Source organism: Neopelma chrysocephalum, unplaced genomic scaffold (genome assembly GCF_003984885.1).
Source record: "Neopelma chrysocephalum unplaced genomic scaffold, ASM398488v2 Primary Assembly neopelma1_96684, whole genome shotgun sequence".
Taxonomy (NCBI): Eukaryota; Metazoa; Chordata; class Aves; order Passeriformes; family Pipridae; genus Neopelma; species Neopelma chrysocephalum.
This window is the reverse complement of record NW_020925329.1, coordinates 391,990-415,070: the sequence shown is the minus strand read 5'-3', so window position 1 is coordinate 415,070 and position 23,081 is coordinate 391,990. Positions and strand designations below refer to the sequence as shown.

The 23,081-nt window shown below is 40.5% G+C and overlaps 1 protein-coding gene across 2 annotated transcripts in view; it reads left to right on the top strand.

The window, feature by feature from the left end:
* Nucleotides 1-5,665: 5,665 nt before the first annotated feature.
* The window catches only part of MARCH3 (membrane associated ring-CH-type finger 3), an 80,639-nt gene continuing 63,223 nt past the window's right edge, over nt 5,666-23,081 (top strand). The window contains exon 1 of one of the 2 annotated variants that reach the window (XM_027709056.1): nt 5,666-5,875. In XM_027709056.1, coding sequence (XP_027564857.1) covers nt 5,773-5,875 — 103 coding nt within the window. In that variant the 5' untranslated portion in view covers nt 5,666-5,772. The remainder of the gene's footprint in view (nt 5,876-23,081) is intronic. The other variant, XM_027709057.1, reaches the window with a different exon arrangement.

The following is a 23,081-nucleotide window of genomic DNA, read 5'->3' as shown; positions in this document are numbered from 1 at the left end:
TAAGTGATCTCTCTATGTCCTCATCTCAACCCACAAGCCTTTAGTTGTATATTCTCTCCCCTGTCCTGCTGGTGAGTGTCACCGTACAGAAATTGTGTGAACAATTTGTATTGCATTTCTGAGGCCTTTACCTTGGCACAGCTGGGTGCAGATAGTAAAAAATACTGCGCCACTAATAGGGCTGCAGGCCTTGTGCCAAGGTGAAGGAGGAGTTCTCTTGGCAGGTGAACAAGTTTTATGGACACCTGCTGTGGGCCAATTAGTGCTGCACAATGCAGTATGTTTTCCTTATGTATCCAATGTATCCTGAGAAAGAATCACATGTCTGTGTGTGTACTTAGCAGTATATAAGCTATCCTTTCTTCTAATAAAGCGGACATTTTGCTGACCATAATGGTTTAGAGCACTTTGTCTATGCCCCTCCGTCGATAGGTGAGGGAGCTCAAAGAGTGGCATTGGTGGGCTTGTAGCATCCAGCCGGGATCAGTCCACCAGTGTTTCAGGGTGGTTAGCACATGTAAGCTGTAGGTCTCTAAGAGGCTTCATTGAAGAATTCTGGGAGTCTATCCCGAGTTCTCATTTGAAATGGAGAAGAGGGAATTTAAGTTAAAAGGACACTTGATTAAACACCACATGCTGACTGAAGCAGAGTCATATCTATAGAACAATCACGACACTTTTGATAAAGCTGTTACTAACACTTTAACACTGAATAATTTATTTTTCTTCTAGTGAGGTGAATATATGTTGCACTTTATTTTATCTACTACAGGAAGCTTTGTCAGAAAACAACCACATTTCAGTTCTGTCTGCAACACAACTACAAATCGATCTATCTCGTGGCAAGTGCCATTTTATCAAGGATTACTGCATTTACTTTAGACATCATTGGCAATGCAGGGATGTGAGGTAGACAGAATGCCTAAGTTAAATATATTTTCAGGAGGAGGAGAACGACAGATTGAGGAAAAGTCAACTAAGTTAAATAGTCTGTAATAAGCACTGGAGAAAGTTGCTGGTATTTTTGATCTGCTTAATAGATTCTCTGATATTGAAACTAATCCCTACATGCTACGCTTCTGTTCTTCCTATTGTGATATTCAGTCTTCTCTCATCACTGGGAATTTAGAAATTCTTCACAGATGGAAGAATACAGACACAATGCCCAGCTGGCACAGTAGAATTCATTATGGACATAAGTTTTGGAGAATGGTTTAATAAGAAGCCACCTATGGTGAAAATGAGCTGTTCCTTTAGGGCCCCATCCTACAGTGTCTTTAGCATTTGACAGATAATTTACAATCTGATGCTGATGTATTCTGAAAGATGAAAAATTTCTGGGCAGTGGGGAGTAAGAAATGAAAACTTTCTTCCAGTTTCATCAGCTTGAGTCCACTCAGGACCTGAAACTATCCAAGATTTCCCAGGAGGGAGACCTGTGCCATTTTTATAGCAGAGAACTTCAGGTAAGTTCAGCCAAATCATCCATCCATGGTGCTTTTCATCACCATTAGCAAGGCTCTAGAGACAAAAATATCTATACTTTCTGCAGTTCTTAATGCTACAGCCAAACTTCTAACTGTACCACAAGTTACTGTTTAATAGGTCCAAATGACCTCTGTAAGCAAGCACCACTTGCTTTTCTTCTGTAATGTGAGATGGTTTCAGAGGGCCTAGGTTTTTCCTTACTGAGGTTTTGTAGTAAGAGAACTACATAGAGCACTTGTCAACCATAGCTCAAGTGCTCTTCAAAAATACAGCAGCTTTATCTCAAAGATATGGAGGACAGAGGTCATGTGAATTTGCCTTTGTTTTATTTTTAATAAGGTCTGATGTGGTAAGAAAAAAATAGAAGCTAAAAGCAAACTTCTTAATCATTTTAGAAGATGATGAATCCCTTGTTCCTTATTCTCTTAGACTGTGGAGATTTTCTTCTGTAGTCAGTGCCAGATATTCTTCCCCCTTTATTTTGTATTATGATTGCCATCATACCTTTTGTCTATGGTGTGGCCTTTAACAGTGAAATGAAAGTTTTCCATTAGTTGTGGCTGTGGGTGCTAATAGCATATAACATACAGAGAAGGGGTGGCTGCTTCTTCCAACCCTTCTTCTGGTGTGCAGTCAAAAAAAACCTGCATTGTGCATTCCTCAGTCTTATTTTCCTTGTCAACACAAGTAGCAAAAGTAAACCCATGTGTAAGGAACAGGCCTGGACTCGAGGGTGAAGGTGGTAAAATGCCCTCTTCTCATCACTTTGGACACAGGGATAGGAGGTGAAGACATATCAGTAAGGAGCATTGATGGCATAGTTCAGAGAAGGAGCCATGCTATAAATTGTTTACAGGACAACTGTTGAAGGACAAGGTGAGGAGAAAAGGTGTGACAGTCCATTTTGTACCGTAGGTGCCACCGCAGGTTTCTCATTGCAAAATTAAGTTGTGTCAGGGTTGGTGGAGATATTATTCCCTTCTCTTTTATTTTCTCAAACAATACAAAACACTGAAGTAAAAATTCCAGGAGGCCACCCTCTCTTCCAAAGCCATCAGCCCTGCCAGTGGAATAAGGCGTTCAATTACTACCTTCACATAAGAACACTAAGAGTTCACATCTTCTAAGCAGCAGATCACACAGAGAAGCCTTTCAGTATCATCTTCTGTTTCCCTGCCATTATCAATCCTAAAAGTAGTAATGTGAATTTGTGACCCCATAAATAAAGTAATTTAGTAACCTTAGTGGGTCTAGAACTTAACATCAAATAGTTAATTACTTTCCATTTCTTTTGACACATGGGGAGACTGTGTGACTTAGTGGTCTGCCACCTTCATTTTCCAAAAAACAAGAAAGGATGCATCATATGCAAATTGAGTGGTTTTTTCCTTCTTTTTGCATATAATAAATGCAGCAGTCTCCCAGCACGTGTATCTCTCTAATCAAATGTGTTAAAGTATAACACATATGTTAAAATGAGAAGGCATATGCCCCTGCTGAATATATATTTACAGAGCACTATGCAACTTTGTGAAAACTGGCAATTTACTCTTTTGACAGTGAGCATTGGCAGGAGTGAAAAAGTCCATAATGCACTATCCCTGTAATGTAAAACCAGCTTGAATGCAAGATGAATTTATTTCCTATTTCTGGCCAATTAAAAGGCACATACACAATGTCCTGTCTTCTGCCAGTAACTATTAACAGCAAATACCCACCAGACTTAGTTGCTTATATGTTCTACTTCTCTGACTCATTATTTGTGTCTTTAAATCATAAACAGTATACAGAAGAGATCGTCTCATTTTTTCAAGCATAGAACTCCTAGCACAGTGTCTTCCTGTCCAAACTGGCTTGTGATACATAATCTCAGATGCAGCTTTAATCACATGGCCATCTGGATTAGCTACACGCGGAAGTAAACAAAGCCCCATGTGCAAGTGTTTACAAGATCATATCTCAGTTTTTCTTCTCTTTCTCACTTTCCAGACAGCTTTGCCTTGTACTCTACCAATAACATATCTTTTTTTTTTTCTATTGTGTCCTGCTGGCAAGAAGTTCCATCCCATTCTTGTGAAGCTGTTTTACCTTATATACCCAAACCTGAGTCCTTGCAAGGCAAGACTGGAGCAGTGAGATACATCTGAATAAAAAAGTTTCAAGTTAGGGAACTCCAACTGAATACTGATTTGTGCTGCTTCAACAAAAAAACCAAAACAAAACCGTGGTAAGAACAATAAAACCTCTGTCCTCTATCCTCACCTCTTGCAGCATTTCAGATGAAACTCTAGTTCTTGGTCTGCATCTTCCAATGATAACTGACACATGACCAGGATATCCAAAGGGTAAAATGAGTTCCTCCAGAGGACAAATACTCTCAGGAGTCTGTCTTGTCCATGGAATGAACTGCAGGGACTGAGGGCACTCCAGACCTTCCTCATTTTTCCTCAGTGCTGCCTTCTGGAGCGTATATGGTTGGTTACAACTCTATGCACAGAATATAAACTAAATCCCTCCCAATCATACACAAATCTAACTGCAATGAGACACAACTACAACCGCTCAGTTTTCCTGAGACAAAAGGACAACTTTTGACATAAATTACTGGGTTTTTTCTTGTGAGTTTGCTCTTTGGTGATTTTTTTTTGTTTGTTTGTTTGGGGGTTTTTTGGTGGGTTTTTTGTTTTGGGAGGGAGTGACTTTTTCTTTCCTTTTTTTTTTCCTTTTCTTTTTGGGGGGGGGGTGCTTTGGGTTTTTTTGTTTGTTTGTTTTTTGTTTGAGTTTTGGGGTTTGGATTTTTTTGCCAGTTATGACATTCCCTGAATGTTCCCTGAAGATCTGCTTCCAGGAAGGTGACAGAAGTCTCTCCATCCATGTCCCCAGTGCAGAAAACCATTCTGAATCAAGCCCCCAGGCATTTTGGCCAGGTGGCAGCTCCCAAGCAAACAGCAGAAGGGTAGCTCTGTGCTGACTGTGACATTTAACATCTCTCATGCAGAAGGCATATCACAATGAATATGCCTTTGCTGTCGTTGCTGCTGTGAAAGAAAGTTTGTGGAATAGAGGACATCAATCCACTGCTAACCAGGATCATTAATTTTGTATCTCACAAAACAGAATGTTGAGTTGAAGACAAGTGCTTTAAAAGCATCACTGCAAGATTCAAATTCTTAAAGACAAAAAAAAAAAAGAGGTGGTCAGAAATCTCATTTAGGCACACAGGTTTGATGTGTGTATAGTTCTAGATGCAGATTTAAGCTTCTACTCTAGGAGGCGATACATCCATTGCAAAAAGGTCTCCAAGGTGCCAGGAGCTGTCACTAAGGTCTGTTGGCAAGGCTGGGATGCAGGTGACTTCTTTAATATTCCCACTCCAGTGAACATCCACATTTCTGCTCAGTTTACCTCATGTGCTTCCTGCTAAGCTATACTGAGTGACTCAAACAACCAGGCTGGGCTCTCCCCTTTCATTTTAACACACAGGTGGCACCTGTGTGCTGTTTCCATTTCCACCTGGGAGAGCACCTGTGTCGCTGAGGGTGCAAATATAGGTGGGGGTTTTTTGTTCTACTAATGAGAAAGTAAGTGACTTCTTCTTTCCTTGTGATTTGGCTTCTAGTAAAATTTCAGTATGTCTTGGTGCTTTAATGTGCACTTGTATCAAGGGAACACAGCAGTCTTACGAAATGCTCTCTCGGCCCTGCAACATTCCTTTATTTCTGAACAAAGCAAGCAAGGCTGAGTGAGAAAGGCAGGGAAATGGAGCAAAGAAGAATATTTTGCCTTCAGGATTCCTGTAGGTTATTCCTTGCTATCTATGGAACTCGGAGCTGTCATTTTAGATCCAGCTTTAACTGAGTCTCAGCAACTTGGACATTTTCATTGGCATCAACATGAGCTCCACAGGGGCAGAGGTACAGCAGGCCCCCAGAAAAGCTTTTTCTCTCAGACTATCAAGAAGCAGCTATTTTAAGGTTTTAACTACTTTGTGACAAGAAAAAATTGAATTCTTTTATTTTTCGGGGGGGGGGGCATGTTTATTTTGTTGGTGGATTTTTTTGTAGTTTTGGTTTGGTTTGCCTTTTTTTTTGAATCTAGACTTGATTCGGGCAGTGTTCCCATTATCACCAGGACTTACAGAGAGCTGTCGCTACCCGACGGCTCCTTTGTGTCGCTTCTGCTCCGTGGGTACTGCCAGGGGAAGAGGAGGAGGAGAAAGAGGAGGAAGGAGGAGGCGTTGATGGCAGTAGGGTCCTGTGACAGCAGCTGAACCGAAGGCACGGTATGTGGGTCGCTCGGGGTTTGGCGGCTTCTGCTCGTGGTTCCTTGTTTGTTTGGCTGTTTCGTTTGTGTTTTGGAAGGACAGCAGAAGGTCCGTGTGGAGGAAGTGCAATGGAACAGATGCAAATGGAAATGCCTGGCTATGGGGGTGCTTGTGCTTTCTCTTTAGGAATAAACTGCTGCTTCTTTTTTATTCTTATTCTTGTTGTTATTATTATCATCATTGTCATTTTCCAGTAGTATAACTGAGGTTTAATTTTAACTCTTTCATTAAAAAAAAAAGCATGTAAAGAGTAATAATGTCCAGCCTGAAGTGACATAGTTGAAGGCTCTTTGAGTCATAATTACCTTCAGGACTTTGGAACAGGGGGAGAAAAGACAGTTTCTTTCTGTTAGAGAGGTTATACAAATCGTAGCCATTTTTAGGATTCAGCCTTAGGATTCCATATCCTTTTGCCTTTTTTTCCTCCCACCTTTTAATTGCCAGGGATCATATGGCTTTTTGCAAATAAAAGGGATTTTGAAACTGCTCTGTTATTGTACTCGCACATGTCAGAGGAGTTTAACTTTAAATGCAAACAGTTTCTTTAAACTTAGATTTAACCCTGTGTTGCACTCACTTTGGCCATAGTCTGCTGGTGGTGAATGCAGGGCATATACCAAATAGTGTCTTAACTCCACAGAGTAACCTAGCTATTTCCAAGTCATGATAACAGTGAGAGCAGAGGATATTTATTTGAGATTACTTGTTTTGACCTTTAAATAATTGCTAATGGCTTAGTCTGCTGCTGTTTGTTAGGCTGATGAAATAGTGAAATTGCAACTTGTATTTCTGCATTATTATTTTCACGGTATCTCAGGGTGTGTTTTGGAACTTCCAGGTGATGGAATACTTTGTGTGCAGTGGTTACAGGCTCACTCAGGTACCACTAGGAACACGTGGATCAGTGGCTGCCAGATTTCCCAGTCAGAAGTGATTTTGTTGTCTGTTCTGATCTCTTGCTTATTATAGGCCAGAGAATTTCGCAAGTAAATTCTGTATCAAGCCCACAACTTCTATGAGGTCTTCACTTGCATGTCTGTAACAGGCTCCATCCCTGGCAGGAGTTCAAGCATGTTTCAAACTGCCTAGTGGCTCACAGGCTTGAGCTCTAAAAGGGTGGGTAATATCCACTATTTTCATTCATTCATTCATAATTAGGCTGAGAGATATTTTGAGCTATGAAAATATGATTTTGCATATAATGCTTATTAAAATACATCAGGATAATCAGGAACTCTTTACATATAATTCTTGTGGCATTTGTCCTGGAAGAGTCAGCTTCTCTTTCCATGAGGCTGAAACACTGTTGGGCTCCTCCAAATGACTTTGGATTTGCCAGTTCAAAGTTCTTTGTTCTCTCTCGGCTGTGGTGCAAAAATGATACCTTGGTTTCTGCTGGTTTTCATTCTGCTTTCCTGAATTTGCTTGTTGTGCTGGTTTAAAGGTAAACGAGCAGGGGAAATGAACCCAACTCAGAAGAAAGGTTATTAGTCAGAATAACAATTTAATAAAATAATACAATAAGTACGATTACAGAGATGAACAATTGGTTTTAACCCACAAAACCCAAATGTATAACCCAGCACCCTGGGGCATGAACAGAGTGGTGTTCGTTGGGCCCCCCTGAGTCCAAAGTAAAAGGAGAGGGGAAAATCTGTCGGTGAGAGTGCTGTTGCAGTCTGGTCGAGAGTGGTGATTGCAGTCTTCCCAAGACCCCAAGATTACATATATCCTCCGGTTCAGGCAGGAATGCCCAGTACCTCCCTCAGGGCGGGGAGTTCCACAGTGGGTGTGAGGACAGGAGCATCTTCTTATCTCACAGGCCTCTTAACACCCAATTTATAGCCTGAGGAGTCAGGGGCCTGCTCTGGGCAGATGGTGTAAATGGTTTCTGGGAAACGGCATGGAAGGCTATAGAATACACAGTTTTGGGTTACACCCATACAGTGATGAACTGGTCCCAGCTGTTCTAACTAGGACACTTGTCAAGCAACAGTCAGGTTCTGTTGCACTGGCTGTGCTTTTTTAACCATGGTCTTCACAAGTGCTGTTATATTCGTGTGCCTACGCTATTTCTGATGCCTCAGTTGACTCCCCTAACACTGGATGTATGTATGGGTATGTTCACAACCTGCTTGGTTGCTTTGGAGAACATCAGAAGGGAAAGTAAGTGAGAAAAAGAAAACAAAATCATCAGGGAAGAGAGGAAACCTAGCATGTTGCCACTGAAGTATGTGGCTTATCTAAAAGGACAGTGTACCTTTGTCTGCTCTCTCTGTTACAACACCTTCCTGAATTTGTGTAGGATCTCCTCCTCTGCAGTAGATACAAACTCTTTCAGAGGTGTGTGTAGTGTCAGAAACTTCATCTACATCTGAAAATACAGCTGACGTCTGTGTAGCATGCTCTTTGCAATTCTCCAGGCTCTCTTGATACAAATTTTAGAGGGGCTGTTTTTGATGACCTTCTGAATGGATTCATCCTCACACCATCATTAACCAAATGACATATTACCCTAGAGATGACTCCAGCTAGGAAGAGCAGGCCTGGAAGAGCCATTGTGGGCATCCTTCCTTTAAACTAGAACATGGGTTGTAGGCCGATGAGAAGTATGTGAGTGCATTACAAAAGTAGGCATAGCAGATTTCCACTGCTGAGGAAGGTGTCTTCCTTTCCTTATGGAAGCTGGCAGGAAGAAATGCTTCCTGCTGCTTAGACACACAGTCCTAAAGGGAGGAAAATTATTATTGACATAGTGCAGGAAGGCTTGTCACAAAAACAAAGTACTCCAAATTGCTGAAGTGATATCATGAAGTAGAACACTTATCAAGGAATTCTTGCCGTACTTCTGTGTCATCCTTGCTGTGTCAGTCCACTCAAGGCTGTGCTGTAAATATTTTTGAGTGCCCTTACTATGATACACCTCTTCATGCAGCATAAAGTCTTGTATTTTTCTTGTGATTACTGAATCTGTTTTCACATGAATAAAAAGCAACAGGAAAGGGAAAAGAGCTACTATCTCTCACTTTGCTCTCAGTTAAGCAACATAGACCAAAATTAATTAATAATTGTAATTATATTTTGTGTCTTGAAGATACTGATGATATATTCAATTCCAGATTGATGCATCTCTAACTTCCTTTTTTTCCACTGCGGCAACAAAGCCAGCAAAGCTCTTTAAGCCTGCCAGCAGTCCCTTTGACTTAATTCAGCTGAATGGCTGAGGGAAATCGTTTAATATAAAATTCTTCCTGTCCTGATGGCAGTCAAAGTTGTTGTAGTTTTGAGGGAAGAGGAGGGAGGGAAAGGAGGAGAAGCAGTTTATTCCTGAAACCAAGCATGACTTGGCCACAGTTCTTCTGGGTAAACTCTCAAAGAGGGGATTCTTGTGTGTTAAAAATTCTGATGTCTTGCTACTTGCTTTCATCCAGACACAAAAGTGTTTTGTGGAAAACTAAAAAGTTCTCCCCCTGAAAGTATCAGAACATTCTGGTTTGGCATTTCTCAGGTGAAACGTTTAGTTTCCAAGCTTTGTGTTTGGGGTCAGCATTAATCCCATCATGAACCCATGTCAGCGCAACAGGCTTCTCTCTCTTGAGTACCCTTGAGTAGCCTGAGTGTCCCCTTTCATTAGAGATCCTGAGCTGGTTATCTCCCCCGTGTGACACTGGGATCTCAGAGGTACTCACAGAGTGATGGATCCCATAAACTAAATCCAAATGATTTGTATTAAGAGAAGAGATGAAATCCCTCACCAAATTTTCCCCAGTATAATGATTTGGTATCTTGTGGGTGAACTTCACGTTGAAAAACCTCCATTTTTTATGTGATACCCATTAATTCAAAACAGTTTTAGAAGGCCTTGTTGATTCTCATAACATTTAACTGTAATAAAATAATGTGTTAAATCTGTCTCTGACATGTCTGTTTCTGAGCTGGAGTATGTCTACATCTTGGCACTTTAGCATCCTTCCATAATTCCTTTTTTCTGCCTTGAGCTTTTGCACTTCCCCATTTTTTTACCATTTTGCCAATATTTACCTCACACCTTTTTCATTCCTTGATATCCTTCCCCTTCTAAAATGTAGGCCTGAGTACTCGAAAGAGTTCAGGACAAGGATTTCAATCACCCTTCTGTGTTTGTCCCCATGCTTGGACTACTGCAGTGATCACAGTGATATTTCTTTGATTCTGTCAGGGAGATTAGTAAAGGGTATAAAATCCGATGTTCCGTGTGTTTGTGTGTTTGCTTTTTTTCCTTCTCATTTACAATTTATTTTGAATTGTGTCCCCTTCTTAGCAGTGCATTTTATGTGAAGAACAAACAAGTTGTGCATGGGACTATTTAATCATACAGAGAGTTTTTCAAAGCCCAAGACATTTGTACTTGTAAACCATGAAACAGGAATGAAACAATTTGGCTAAGCATCACGGAGTGCCTAGTGTCCTTTTTGCATCTCAACAGACTTGGACTTCTGGGGGTGGGAAAGGGGCTTCCTGAGCTGCCTACATGGGGAATGTCTTCCCTTGTTATAGGGAAAAATACACAGCTGATGGAGAAACTCATGGAAGAGACTTTTCTCATGAGAGCAGACTAGAGCTGGCTCTTAATCTGTTATCCACAACCTCCCTGGTTTTGCTGTGATGGAGCCAGTCCTAAAGCTTTGTGGGGATTTGAACGTCTGGCTGGGTATGCCAAACTTAGGCCCCACACTCAGAGTTTCTCTCATGCCCCTGTGAGCCAACGGAACCTTCAAACATCCTCCTGCTCCAGGACACTTCCGGTAGGACTAACGTGGACACAATTCAGTACCCAAAGCTGTATCACTATAAGTTACCAATAAAAGGGAGGGAACAAGAATGAAGTATGAGGGCTAAAGGGAATGTAGTCCTAGCACTGATGTAGTTTGACTTAAATTGGGCAACTTCAGTCAATTTGGTTCACTGAATATGAGAAATTTCTGGCTCCTGGGACCTTGCCACTTTAAGTGACAGCTGTACATTCCTATTCTTATTTTTTTCCCTCTCAGCAGTGACATTATTTAGAGTTGAGAGAAAACCACATTTTGGTTAAGGAGATGTGGAAGCAGTGTGTCTGTAAAGTGAGTACCTCTTTGGATACAGACAGGTGTCTGTCTGCTCGCTTTCCCCAGGCTAAGAGAGAAGCAGAGAGAAGCCTGCTCTATTTCAGGAGCTGTATAGCTGTGCTAGCATGCAGCCCAGCCCCATCTAATGGGTCCTTTGGGTACATTTAAGGATTTCTTAGCAAGTAGGGGAGAAATTGTTCTGTCTCTACTCCAGGCTGCATTAAAGGCATTACCTCATATTAACTTATATGCCAGAAACCAGTCATACAGTTCTGGCCTGGCTGGAAAAATTAGGTAGGTGGAGGTTATTCTTTGTCTGCAAAAATTTTTGTAAAAGTACTCTCCTTTGGCATCATCCCTGCCATGGTGTCCCACAGTGACCCCCAGACTGGAGCTTTTCCAGGCTCCAGCAGCACCAAAGCAATAAGCAGGTATGGATGCGTCTGTGTAGACCAGCCTAGAGCTGCTAGGAATTTGCAAAGTATTTGGAGAGGGTTTTCCTGCACAGACACACAAGTTGTGGTCTCTGCACCTGGGACAGCATGACTGGACAAAGCCATAAACTGGATTGAAGCATTTTTCTGTCCTAGGGGACAGAAGTTGCTCTGTTGCTGCCCCTTTTCTCGGGTTATTTCACTCTCTTATTGTTGTTTTGCTGCTGCCAGCCAGATTCTTATAAGCTGATTTTCTAAAAACAGGCTACAATGGTGTAAATTTTATTTGATAGATGGATGTTGTAGCAAATTCCCATCCAACAGCAGTGCATTTTCTATGTTTTGCTCTGAAAAGTGCTGATTACTAGCTTCCTTGTTTCCTAACAACCAGCCTTCTCTTGTAGTTGTCACTCAGTTTGATTTGCTTATACCACAGATTAGCAATATTAAATTTATTCCTTCTGGTGAAGCTCAGGGCTTGACATCATGATATCTCAAATAACACAGAAAGGATAAGGGGGCTATTTATAAAACAGATTGTAGCCAGAAAGTTAGTAACCGGTATGAACTGACAAAGAAAATAAGGCATACTTGAAAGAAGTGACAGTAAAAGAGTTTATCGGTCTTTAAATTCAGTATTTCCATTAAACTGAAGGTTATGAACAAATCTGCCCCTGATATTACCATGTGGTAACATGCATGAATATCTGTAAGTGTTTTGGCTCATCTGTAATGTTCTTCTGCTATTTGGTAAATTAATATTTGGTCCCCAACACTGAAGCTATCAGCATAAGGTGTCTCTGTTAATTTTAAGTATATCTCCATCCATTTTAACAACCTACAGTCATTAAATGTATTATGTAAACAGTTTTAAAATGCTGTTTCCTAAGAGTTTTATTAGAAATTATGTGTATTTTCTTGAAGATGACTTCAGCCTGTATGAACATGTCTCCATTTCTGTACCTGGTAAGATGGCCCTGTAAAGTTTGATAGGAAAGCAATTTTATTTTGCAGTTTGTATGGGTGGGAAACAGCGGGGGATTATAGAAAATATGTGACAGAAGTAGTTGCAATTGGAAGAATCTGTGATGTTTGCACACACAGTAGGGTGTGCGGGTCAAAGCTAGCAAAAAAACCCAGATTGTGACTGGGCTTTGCCAGATAAGTAATCAGTATAACTTCAGCAAGTCTTCAGAAAGATAATTTTCTTTCAACCAGGTGTTTAAAAGAAGGTAGAGAGATTTCTGAATTATGGTTCTTCAGATATCTGTGATTAAAAATATTAGCATTTAATGCAGTAATTTAGTCCTACTGATTAATCAAAATTAGCTTTTAATATTTTCCCTTTGCCTTCCAGAGTTGCTACTTTTCTTTGTACTTCTGCCCCTCTGGATTGAATTCTGCTGGGTGTACTTCAGTGGCTGTGTAAGGAAATTTGCTCTGAGGTACCCATGGCTAATGTAAACCTAAAGAGCAATTTTTTAACAGTTTTGAACATTATGTCTATAATACTTTTTATCAAAAACACATAAAAATTGCAATTCTGCTATCTCTGTGAGGATAATATAAGCAGAGTTCTCATCATCTTCACACTGTCCTTACTGGAGTCTTAGCTGTGAGTTAAGAGCTCTTGTGGAAGCATTCCATAAAATTGAATGGAGATTAAAACTGATTTCTATGTATGCCACTGTAAAAACTCGAATAATAAGTTGAAGAAATTGTCTTTTTAAAAGTTTGGGGTTTTTTCTGCTGTTGAAAAAATTTTGTCACAAAAGAGTTATTTTCTTCTCCCATTCTATAACATTTTTTCATAATGGCAAAGAATCATTCACTGTATGATTTAAAAGAAAACTGTAAACAATGGAGATAAGAATCAGTGTAATTCTTGAGCATCATTTGTATCCCCAAAGTTTCAGTGACGCAAAAGCAAATTAAAAGAGCACTTCCATTATCTCATATATTTTGCTGATATTAGTCATAGTGAGTTTCTGGCTAAGAAGTAAAAGTGAAAAATGCAGGTTTGAAATTTCTGATCTGAGCTTTAAGTTTTGAAAATCCCACATAAAAATTGAATGAGGAGGTTATTCAGTAGTGTAACATGAGACAGGAAGTGTTGTAGCTTTTAGAAGCAAATGCATCTTGTCACCCCTGCTATTGTGCACTGGTGCTTAGAAGAGGGTATGGGCTGAATTTCTCAGGTTAGGAACAATGTTAGGAAGAACTCTTCCTTCAGTCATTCCTCATTATCTCCAGACAGACTGTGGCAGATGGTCTCACAGGAAGGGTGCCAAGAGCCATCCTGGGAAATGTAGTTCCTGTTACTCTGCTGCACATGCTCTGTGGAATACTTGTATGTGATTGGTAAACATCGTTTGTTACTTTTTGAACCTCATATATAAGGTGTTGTTGTTCTCAATAAAGTTGATTCAGGCGCCTGCCACCCCAGGGGTCGGGGTTCATGCAAACAGACTATTTCCATAGTGAGAAAAAGTAAGAGTTGTGTAGGTTTCTCTGCTGCTGACCAACTCTTTACAGCAGGATCTTCATTGGGCCTTCTCTGATTTTTGAATCTTCTCATCTCTGCCTCTGTTTTCATGAGAAGCAGCTGAGTCGTAGTATTATGATCTGAAAATACATTTAGAAGGGATTAGTTGAGGCATGAAAGCCAAGAATCTATTGAAATGCATAGCCTTATAATCTAAAATAATTCTGTGCCCCTGTTAGGAATAATTTTGAATTTAATCTACTTATTATGAAAAGTAGGGAATATGACATCAATGGAAGAAATAGTTATATCTAATCAGGTAAAACTTAGGTGGCTACTTTTACTTAAATTCCTAGGTTACCTGACATATTGTTTTACTTAGTTGATCTTAGCTGTTGGTTGTCTGTTGTCCATTTCACATATATGGCTTGTGTTTAGGTTGAAGGTGATTAAGTAATTTGCCAGTGTTTTGTTTGCTCACAATTTGATCAGAGAGTCCCATGACTATTCTGATTCTTTTTCTTTAAGATGTATAATTTTTTTAAATGCAAGTCCTTTCTAAGAAGTATTTTTTTAAATTTAATTTCAATAATGGATTATAAACTGACCTATGCGTCAGAAAGGAAGAGGCAAGAGACATCTAATTTCAGGTCTGTGTAATCGTCAAACTTTTGTAGGAGAATCTTCAAGCTTCTGTAAGAAGGAAAAAAAACCCAAACCCTGTTTATCTTTGAAAACTGTAATTATTAAAGAAAAAAAAGAAAAAAAGAAACTTGCTATTAACTTAAGCAGAATTTTGAAGCAGAACGGAAAGCTTTTCTGCATCACAACTCTTATAGGAGTACATTTGCTGGTGCCAGACTGAGACCTGGCTTTGGTTGTTGGTAGGAACTGTCCCCTCATGCTAAATTAAGTGGTTGAATAAATGCCCAAAAGCCTGGGGTTATTTGGATAAGTAGGTAGAGTTGTGCAGCGATGATTGAAGTTGAATCTGTTATGAGAGCAAGTATTCATTCACTCACAGCAGAAATAACCCAAGGTTATAAATACAGGGTACACCATGCAGATGACTGCTGCAGCAACCTGTAGAAGCTTCTAGGTTCATGTTTTCACATACAGTTGTCTGGGTTAAACAGATTTAGCTTCAGGTAATATGCTTTAAATCAGTTCTCTCACTATCTTTTGAAAAGAGCACTCAGGTGACATTTTTCTTGTTAGGGAGCTTTGTGGGCTCTTGGCTCCTGGACAGGGTCAGCCCTCAGTGCTCTGACGAGGAATTAAAACCAAGAGCAATGGGCAGGTAATAGGACTGTTCTCCCAGGAGGACACTAATCTCTTTGGTAACATTTTTTTCTATAATGAGACAGAAAGCAGCGTGGATGATTGTTTAATTTGGGTAAGGTAGAAGGCTCTTAGTTCCTCATTGAATGCAGATGTGAAAGTTATTAGCTGGGGGATAGGATCCAGATGGAGATTTTTCGAGCCCTGTACTGGGATCCAACATAGCCTAGGATCTTTCTGGTCTTGGCAGCACTCGGGGCTCACTTGGGGAACATGGAAGCAGAACAAAGCCTTGATTTTCTTTTCTGTAAGTGCTACCAGTATACACAAGCTAAAACCTGTTCCTGTTCTGTAAATAGATGAGTTTGGATGCTGTCCTACATGGTCTTTCTGACTCTATCCTGCAGGCAATTAACTGTATATTGCTCTAACCTTGTTCTTCCTGCTGGCCATAGCAGTCCTTGACACTGATTTGTCACCTTCTCTTTGGATGCCTCCATGGAAACAAATTGAAATTCTCTTCAAAGTCACGAATAACTACATTGTTTGCACTGAACCTTGTGTGATCACCTCTGTGTTCTTGTTTGTGTTCCCGTATATGGGAAGTTGTTCTTGACTTTGTCCCTCAAAGGTTCTTATCTCTGCCTCTTGTCTCTACCCTTCTGGTGGATAAATGCCTGCCACACAATGCCTTCCAAGGAAACTTGCTGACTGATGATGACACATGAATGGTAATTGCTAACATGCTGGAGAATGGGGAGATGGACAAGATGACTCTGGAGTTCCCATCCAACCTCATCTTTCTGTGATTCCACTTGGAAGAACTATCCTTGACCACTTGTCCCGTAGTTTTCAACATAAGCTATCTATAGTTAGAACTAACAGTCCACTTTAGTTAAGTATCAGTCCTATCTCATAAATGAGCACTGCAGCACTATGAAACGTGACTTATCTAGACGTGAGCACCATTTACCTAAATAAATTCTCACATTTCCCTCTAATTTAAACTCTGTTGCTTTCTTTTATTTGGATTGTAAGTGCCGTAGGCCAAGATGTTTAAGCAGTAACAAACAACAGAAGCATAACGTGGCTTGGAAATACAACTTTAAATTTCAAGGCTGTTCTGTTGACTTTTCAACAGCCAGTGTTCAGTAACTGTACTGCAAAAGGATGAGAGTAGTTTGAGTTTGTTCACTGAGAGTGGTGTCTGTAGGTGATTAATTGTAATATGAATATTCTCCATATTCTCTAATCTGTATGTATTCTGTACAATATATATAGTGAACTGTAAATATGTGAACACAGGTGTAGTGGTTTGAAACAGGTTTTCGCCCCTGGAGCTAAGAAAGTGGTAAAACCCCAGGGGGTGGTGACCCTTGGGGTTTGACCCAATCAGCGCTCCTGCAAAATACAAACATATCACTAGACCAGAAAAGAAAGTAGTTTTGGTTGCTTGTAAGGAATTGGCTTGTGTGAACCTCTGAGGCAGCAAGGTCACTGCACCCTTGTGTGTGCTAAAACTGGCTGGTAAACAGGAGGTTGGCATTAGCAAAACAAAAGCAATTGGGGGCCACCTGTGTCAACAAAAGAAAGGGAGTAGAAGTGCAAACAGCACTTAAGCAAGCACCAATAATGAGCTCAATTCCTGCAATATGTATGAACCAATTATGGAGTGTATATTAAGCTGTAGACAATATGCAATAAACGAAGCTTGTGGATTCTCATATTGAGCGTCTCTTTCTTCCCGCGTCGCGACAGTTGTTGGAGGAGAGGTGGCCATGTTCTGAGGCCACGAGGAGCCCCTGGGGGCTCTGCCCCCCCTAACCCCTTGGCAGGGGGGCTACAGGGACTTGGAACAGTGTAAGACTGAGCTAAGTGCCTGTAGCTAAGAAGTTGGGAGTTGGTTTTTTTCCTTCACCGTGGGCAGCGGCAGGAGAAGCAGCAGGAGAAGCGGCAGAACATCACTGACCGGAGAAAAAGCGGCGGCACAGAGCCAAGAGATAAGAGAAGCAACAAAACAAAAATGCAGCAAAGCACACAGAAAAACTTCTGCGAGCTGAGAAAGAGAGAGAGAAAGCAGCAGAGAGAACTAAGTTTTACGGAGAGAAAGTTGGGATAAGAACTGCAAAACTCCCCCAAACTTTCTTTGAGATCCCTCCAAAAATGGAGGGGGTGGACTCCTATTAATTGGAAGTCCTAAATACAATGGTCCTGAGAGCTCAGCCAGGACGAAATGTGTGAGAGAGGATCTTGGGCCCTCCCTCGCTGCAGCTTCAGAGAAGCTAGCAGCCATCTTGAGGCAGAGCACAGAAGCTCTGCAAGGGACTTGAATCCCCTGAAGATACCAGACCGTCACGAAGGCTTCTGCACTTCGTCGACATGACCGTGGTGGAGCAACCTTTGTCTGGGGTAACGCAGCCCACGGAAAGACTCTTTGTTTGCGTCGGGGAGCCGAGAGAGGCTTGGAGGCCTCCCTCGTGTGTATTGGCAAAGATCCAACAACTGCTGCTTCATGAAAGACACAGAGAGCCTGCTGCCCTAGTGCACTGCTGCTCAGAGACTGGAAGGGGTCTTTTTTCTTCTTCCCTCCTGGACTTTTACTTGGAAGGGAGAAGAGATTTGATCCATTGTAAATATTGTATGTCATGGTAGAGTTAGTTGAAAATGTATATGATATATTATACTATTTATTTATTTTGTACAGTGTATTGTAATATATTCCCTTCCCCCCATTTTGAGTCTCGTGTGGTATCTGGAAACCCATCTCACACTGAGTTGAGATGTGGGAGGGGGGCTAGAACTAGGGAATTGGATTTTGGGGCTTCAAACCATGACAACAGGTTGTTTTTTTTTTTTACTTGCTTGCTTTCTATAATAAATAGGTAAAATCAGTATTTCCCTTCCTTCTTCTTACCAGTATTACTAAAAGCAATTCTGTCTTGATGTTGGTTTTGATTAAATTAATTTTGGAAGGGAATCCTTATGAACAAAATGTTAGTACTGGTGTTAGTATTTAATATATTTCTTAGTCTCAGGCATAATGCTGAAGAATACTTGAATTATCCTTTGACTCTAGTTTGAACTATGAATCCCAGACAGTTCCAGAGCTTCACCTTCATCAGAGTATAATTAGTGTTGTCAAGCAGAGTTCAAGGGTTTTCTGGTCATTTGCAAATAAGGCAGAGGAGGGTGGTCTTCCATTTTACCTAGGCAGTTTGTAACAGAGCATATGTGAAAGGTCTGTAAGAATTACAGCAAAAAACCCCTTTTCTGCAGTCTCCTTGCATCTGTGTAAAGACCAGCTTAAGGCCCAAGTTAGAGATACATGAGGTTTACTATCACAGCAGCTGCAATACAAACAGACTTCATTAAATGAGCAGTTTTGTGTGTTATGTGATCCAGATGGTATATTAGGCAAAACCTGGAACTCCTCCCTCTTCATGTCTTTAAGTTTTTTGTGCGTTGTGCTGGTGTAGCCAACAGAGAGGGAGAGAAAATCTCGAACAGGAGAAGTCTTTCAGAAAACTGTTAATTAGTATAGGAAGAGATCCTGTGAATTCAACTGCCCTGTTCTTTAGGGAAAAGTTAGATTCTGACTCTCTCCGACCTTCCCCACAATTTGTTGAGGCTTTATAGTCGTCTTGTGGGAAACAGCAGAGGGGTGGCATTTCTCCCCTAGCTTGTAGTATATATAAATATTCTTAACCCTCTCTCCCTTTGTCTCTTAGTTGACAAAGGAATTTGCCAGAACTGAACCTAAACCTTTGCAAGTTTCTTTCTAACACACAGAGTGTAGTAGTGGATATTATTCCTTCTCTAGCCTCTTTAGTTCTGAAAATGCAGCTTCCATGTAGAAAAGGGCTTTTGATAGTTTCTGACATTTTTCACCTCTGGATGAGTCTCTATGTGTCCATGTGTTCACATTAACGTTCACAGAATACAAATCTAATCGGTTTTCTGATAAAAGTAGTAGTTTCATTCCAAAAGTAATCTGAGGGAGTATGTATGGACAGATTGGCATGGAAACAAGTTTAAGTGAACGTGGACTGTGCTGAGTAAAAGTTCAAGGAAAAAATGCTCTGTCTAGAGATGCTTTGGATTTAACTGCGTAACATTTGTTTCACAACTGACCTTAATGGGCTCCTACACTCATAATTTGGTTATGTTAGGAGCACAGCGCAGGCTGTGTGTGCAGTCCGTGGTGCCCCGAGGAGCAGGCAATGAAAGAGGTGACAAATTGTCCTTGCAAGCTGACAGAGCCGACAGAGTTTACTGCATAAACTAAATAACTTTTACACTTCATTTGTATTGAGTATTGCTGCTGTGGCAATGTGGCCTCTGGAGAGAGCAAATTCAGCTTAGCGGTTAAAAGAGGAAACTTTACAGCCAGTGCTTCTTATTCCTGCCACTGCTGTGAGCAAGCAGGAGAAAGCCAGGCAGTGCTTCTTTCCACCTCGGTTTTGTTATGTGTAAAATGAATATGACTGCCTTAAAGTGATGGTTTGATTAATATTTTAATACTGATACACTTTGCTAGAAAGTTGTAGTAGGTTTGCATGCTACCTATGACTTCAGTAAACTGATAATAGCAGAGTTGTTTGTCTGTGATGGTTGAAGGACAAGATTCCTTCAAGATATCTTCTAAAGTAGTACCAGGTATGCTGGTTTACTTCAGGTAGCCTGCATCTGTTCGTAGATTATTAACCCTCTGAGCAGCGATCACGAGTTACTAGATTTTCTTTAATGACACAGAATGAATGATAATGAAAAGGAATAGTCATTTACCTTTTCTTAAGCTTTGTGTTTTACTTCCCTATGCTGAAGAAATCACATAGTTCATTCTGCTTTGAGATTGGTTCAGTCTTCTACATAAAATGATTGCAATGAAAGCTTCAGTTCAGAAAGGAGTTTGAAAAGGTTTTAACAAGGACAAAATAGCATTTCTTGATTTTTAAACTTTTCTAGTCTTTCTTTTATTTTTGTGGTCTTACAAATGTATTGTCCCTTCCAGAAAAAGCTTTGCTTTTTGTTTTATTTTGTTTTGGGGTTTTTTTTTTAGGGGGTTGTTTTGGTTTTTTTCCCTAGATTCTGTTTTGGCTTTTGCAACTGATGAGTTACTGCTGGTTATTACTATTTCCTTGTTTCCCTTTTCCCTCTGCCTTGATTTGTTACCTACTGTTTTCCCTTATCTCTCCTATCCTTGCTGGTCTCCCCATCCACACCCCTCAGGGCTCCTTGCATCTCTCAGTGCTAACTCCTGTAATTCATGTTATCTGGGCAAGCACTGGAACAAAATGCTGCCTTCAGAGCCTTTGCACTGCATTTTTCATGCTGACAAAGAGGTTCTTCAGATGAACATGGCACTCACCCATAAAATTGACTGAATATATGGAAAATAACAGGAGATAGAACTGGTTTTAGTGTTGAACTCTCTTAAGCAAAGGTATGTAGCAATGTACAAAGGCTGTTAAATATGAAAAAATAAACACGTTGAAAGAGCTTATCATTTATCTCTGTTGTTTAGCTGAAATGAGACAGAAGTCTTTGAAAGTGGAGCAAAATCTGGTGGTGAATAGCCAAGGTAGCTGGCACCAACAGTCCGCCTCTTTAAGAAATCAAGATGCTCACAAAAGGTATTGATGTGCTTTTTGGGTTTGTGCAAACTCTGCCGAGACAGACAGACTGGCAAGGTGGAAACCTCACCTGGAACATTTCAAGTCTGATGACCAAACCTTTTTTGTAGTACATCTAGTGCCTCATCCTATCAGAAATAGTGCTGTAAGCAGAATTTATTTAGTTATCCACTAGGGAAAATAATTGTCTTCTATAACTGTCTGCTTCTGATGAAATCCAGTTATGGATCTGTGGATCTTTCCAGACGGAGGAGTAGAAATGTAAACACAGTGTCTGCTTCTTTAATTGTGGTCATGGATCTAGACTAACCCTCCGTAGAGAATACACTATTCCATATTAAAATTCCAACCATCTGCAGTAGGTCTGTTCATGTTCACAGCAGATAGCACTGTGTCATCACAGAGTAGGGATTTGGTCAGCTAGACAAATAGCCTGTAGATAAAGGAAAGCTCTCCTGGCACTGGCTTTGTGTCAAGAGGAACATGTGCCTGGACAGTTGCTGGTGTAATACCTCTGCTCCAAACTGCTGGTCGTGGGCTCCAGAACTGTGTTTGGATATTTGGGCCTTGTTACTTGAAGGGAAAAATGTGAGTAAGGAAGCAATGGCAATCTCTTATGTAAGGCTGTCATGAGCAGAGACTGAATACTTGCATGGGATGGTTGGGCTTTTGGCGTGTCATTTTCATTGTTTCCTCTCAGCTATGCATCTCATATGCAAGATGAACTCTATCCAGATGGACATGCTATTTAATTCATTATCCCATCGCAGTGAGCAAATGGGAAGGTTGTTTTATTATTTGACATGCTTTCAAGCCTAGTATTTTCTTACCTCATCTTGGATACAGACCTGTAAAAGGTGACTTTGTCAGTAATGAACTGAATCCTGGATCTCAACCTTGTATCCCTCTCCTCTTGTCACTGTCATGATGCAAACTCCAGTACAGAGGGCATGAGAGCAGAGTCCTCTGGTCTCATCACCTCCTGCCCCAGCAGGTGTGACTGGAAGCATTTTGGGTGCTGCTCTACTCTGATGCATCTTGTCTAATGTTCATTAAGCACAAATCAATTGAAGGTTATGCCTGATTGCCAAAAGGCAGGTAAGAATGCTGTTTTTAAGATGCCTTGAATTGTTGCAAGACATTTACAGGAACAAGAATGACATTTACAAATCCTAGGGTTTAAAATTTTAAATAAGGAGCTGCTTGTGTGTGATGGTGGTTGTTTTCACCTAGGTTGTGGATCACGGATGGAATTTTGCAGTAGATCTATAAAAAACAAAGCTTGAGTATTTAGCCTTGCACCATGTGCACAGGCAAAAATAATGGTGTGCTTGTATTGACTATTCTGTCTCAGTAGCAGGAATTTAACCACACTGTATGTGTTGGATGAGGACCTAGTGATGCTCTTTCCTGACGAATAAAAAGCTTTTCTAGAACTGTTAGTTTTTTTCACAGGAAGTCGAGTATATGGCTTCACCATATTCCACATGGTGTGAATAAAATACCACTGGCAGAAGCTAAAAATCAATCCTGAGCAGTTGTTAGTACACAAAACAATCTAGGGAGAGTTATGTTAGCTTGGTGTGTTAAGCCTGCATGCTGGAAGGCCCCTTTGTCACCCTAGGGGACATATTTAACAAGAAGCATAAGACAGCACCAATGAATATGTGGGAAATCAATAATGGAAGTATCTGTCAGCTGTTAATTCTGTTGTTTAAGAATGACAATTTTATACCACAATAAAGATTTTTAAAGTGTTATGCAACATCACAGGGGTGTTTAAAAGTGTGCACGAGCATGCTGTGCTACTGCCAGCAGCATTTTCTTGGCAAAAGAGTTTTTATCTTCCCTGATGTGTTACATTTTGTGGTTTGGTTCACTTTATAAGGGCTCTTTAGACTGTGGGATAAGGGCTCTTTAAACACCCAGAAGAAGCAGCCAAAGTGAAGCTTGGCCAAACCAGAACTGCTGCAGCGTTGATTTGTTTAGTTTTCTTACAGGCACAGTTTACAGTATTTAGCAAGCAGTCATTCATTGACATTCAGAGCAGTGGCTGAGTTTCTCAGTGTGTATAAGGAAAGAACAGGAAAGGGAAAGGAAAGTCTTGGATCTAAGCTTAGATATGATATGAACCTGAATCTACACTGTGATTTTGGTTCCGATGGTTTTTTGTAAGGGAAGACGGATTTTGGAATTTATTTTTCTTTTCAAAAACTCATTTTTTTGTGTTTGGTAAGAGTCAGTAGCCCAGTTTCCTCCCAGTATTCTAGGTCCCCAGCAGAAACTATGTTGTGCGTGTGTGTATATATATATATATATATATATATATATATATATATATATATATAT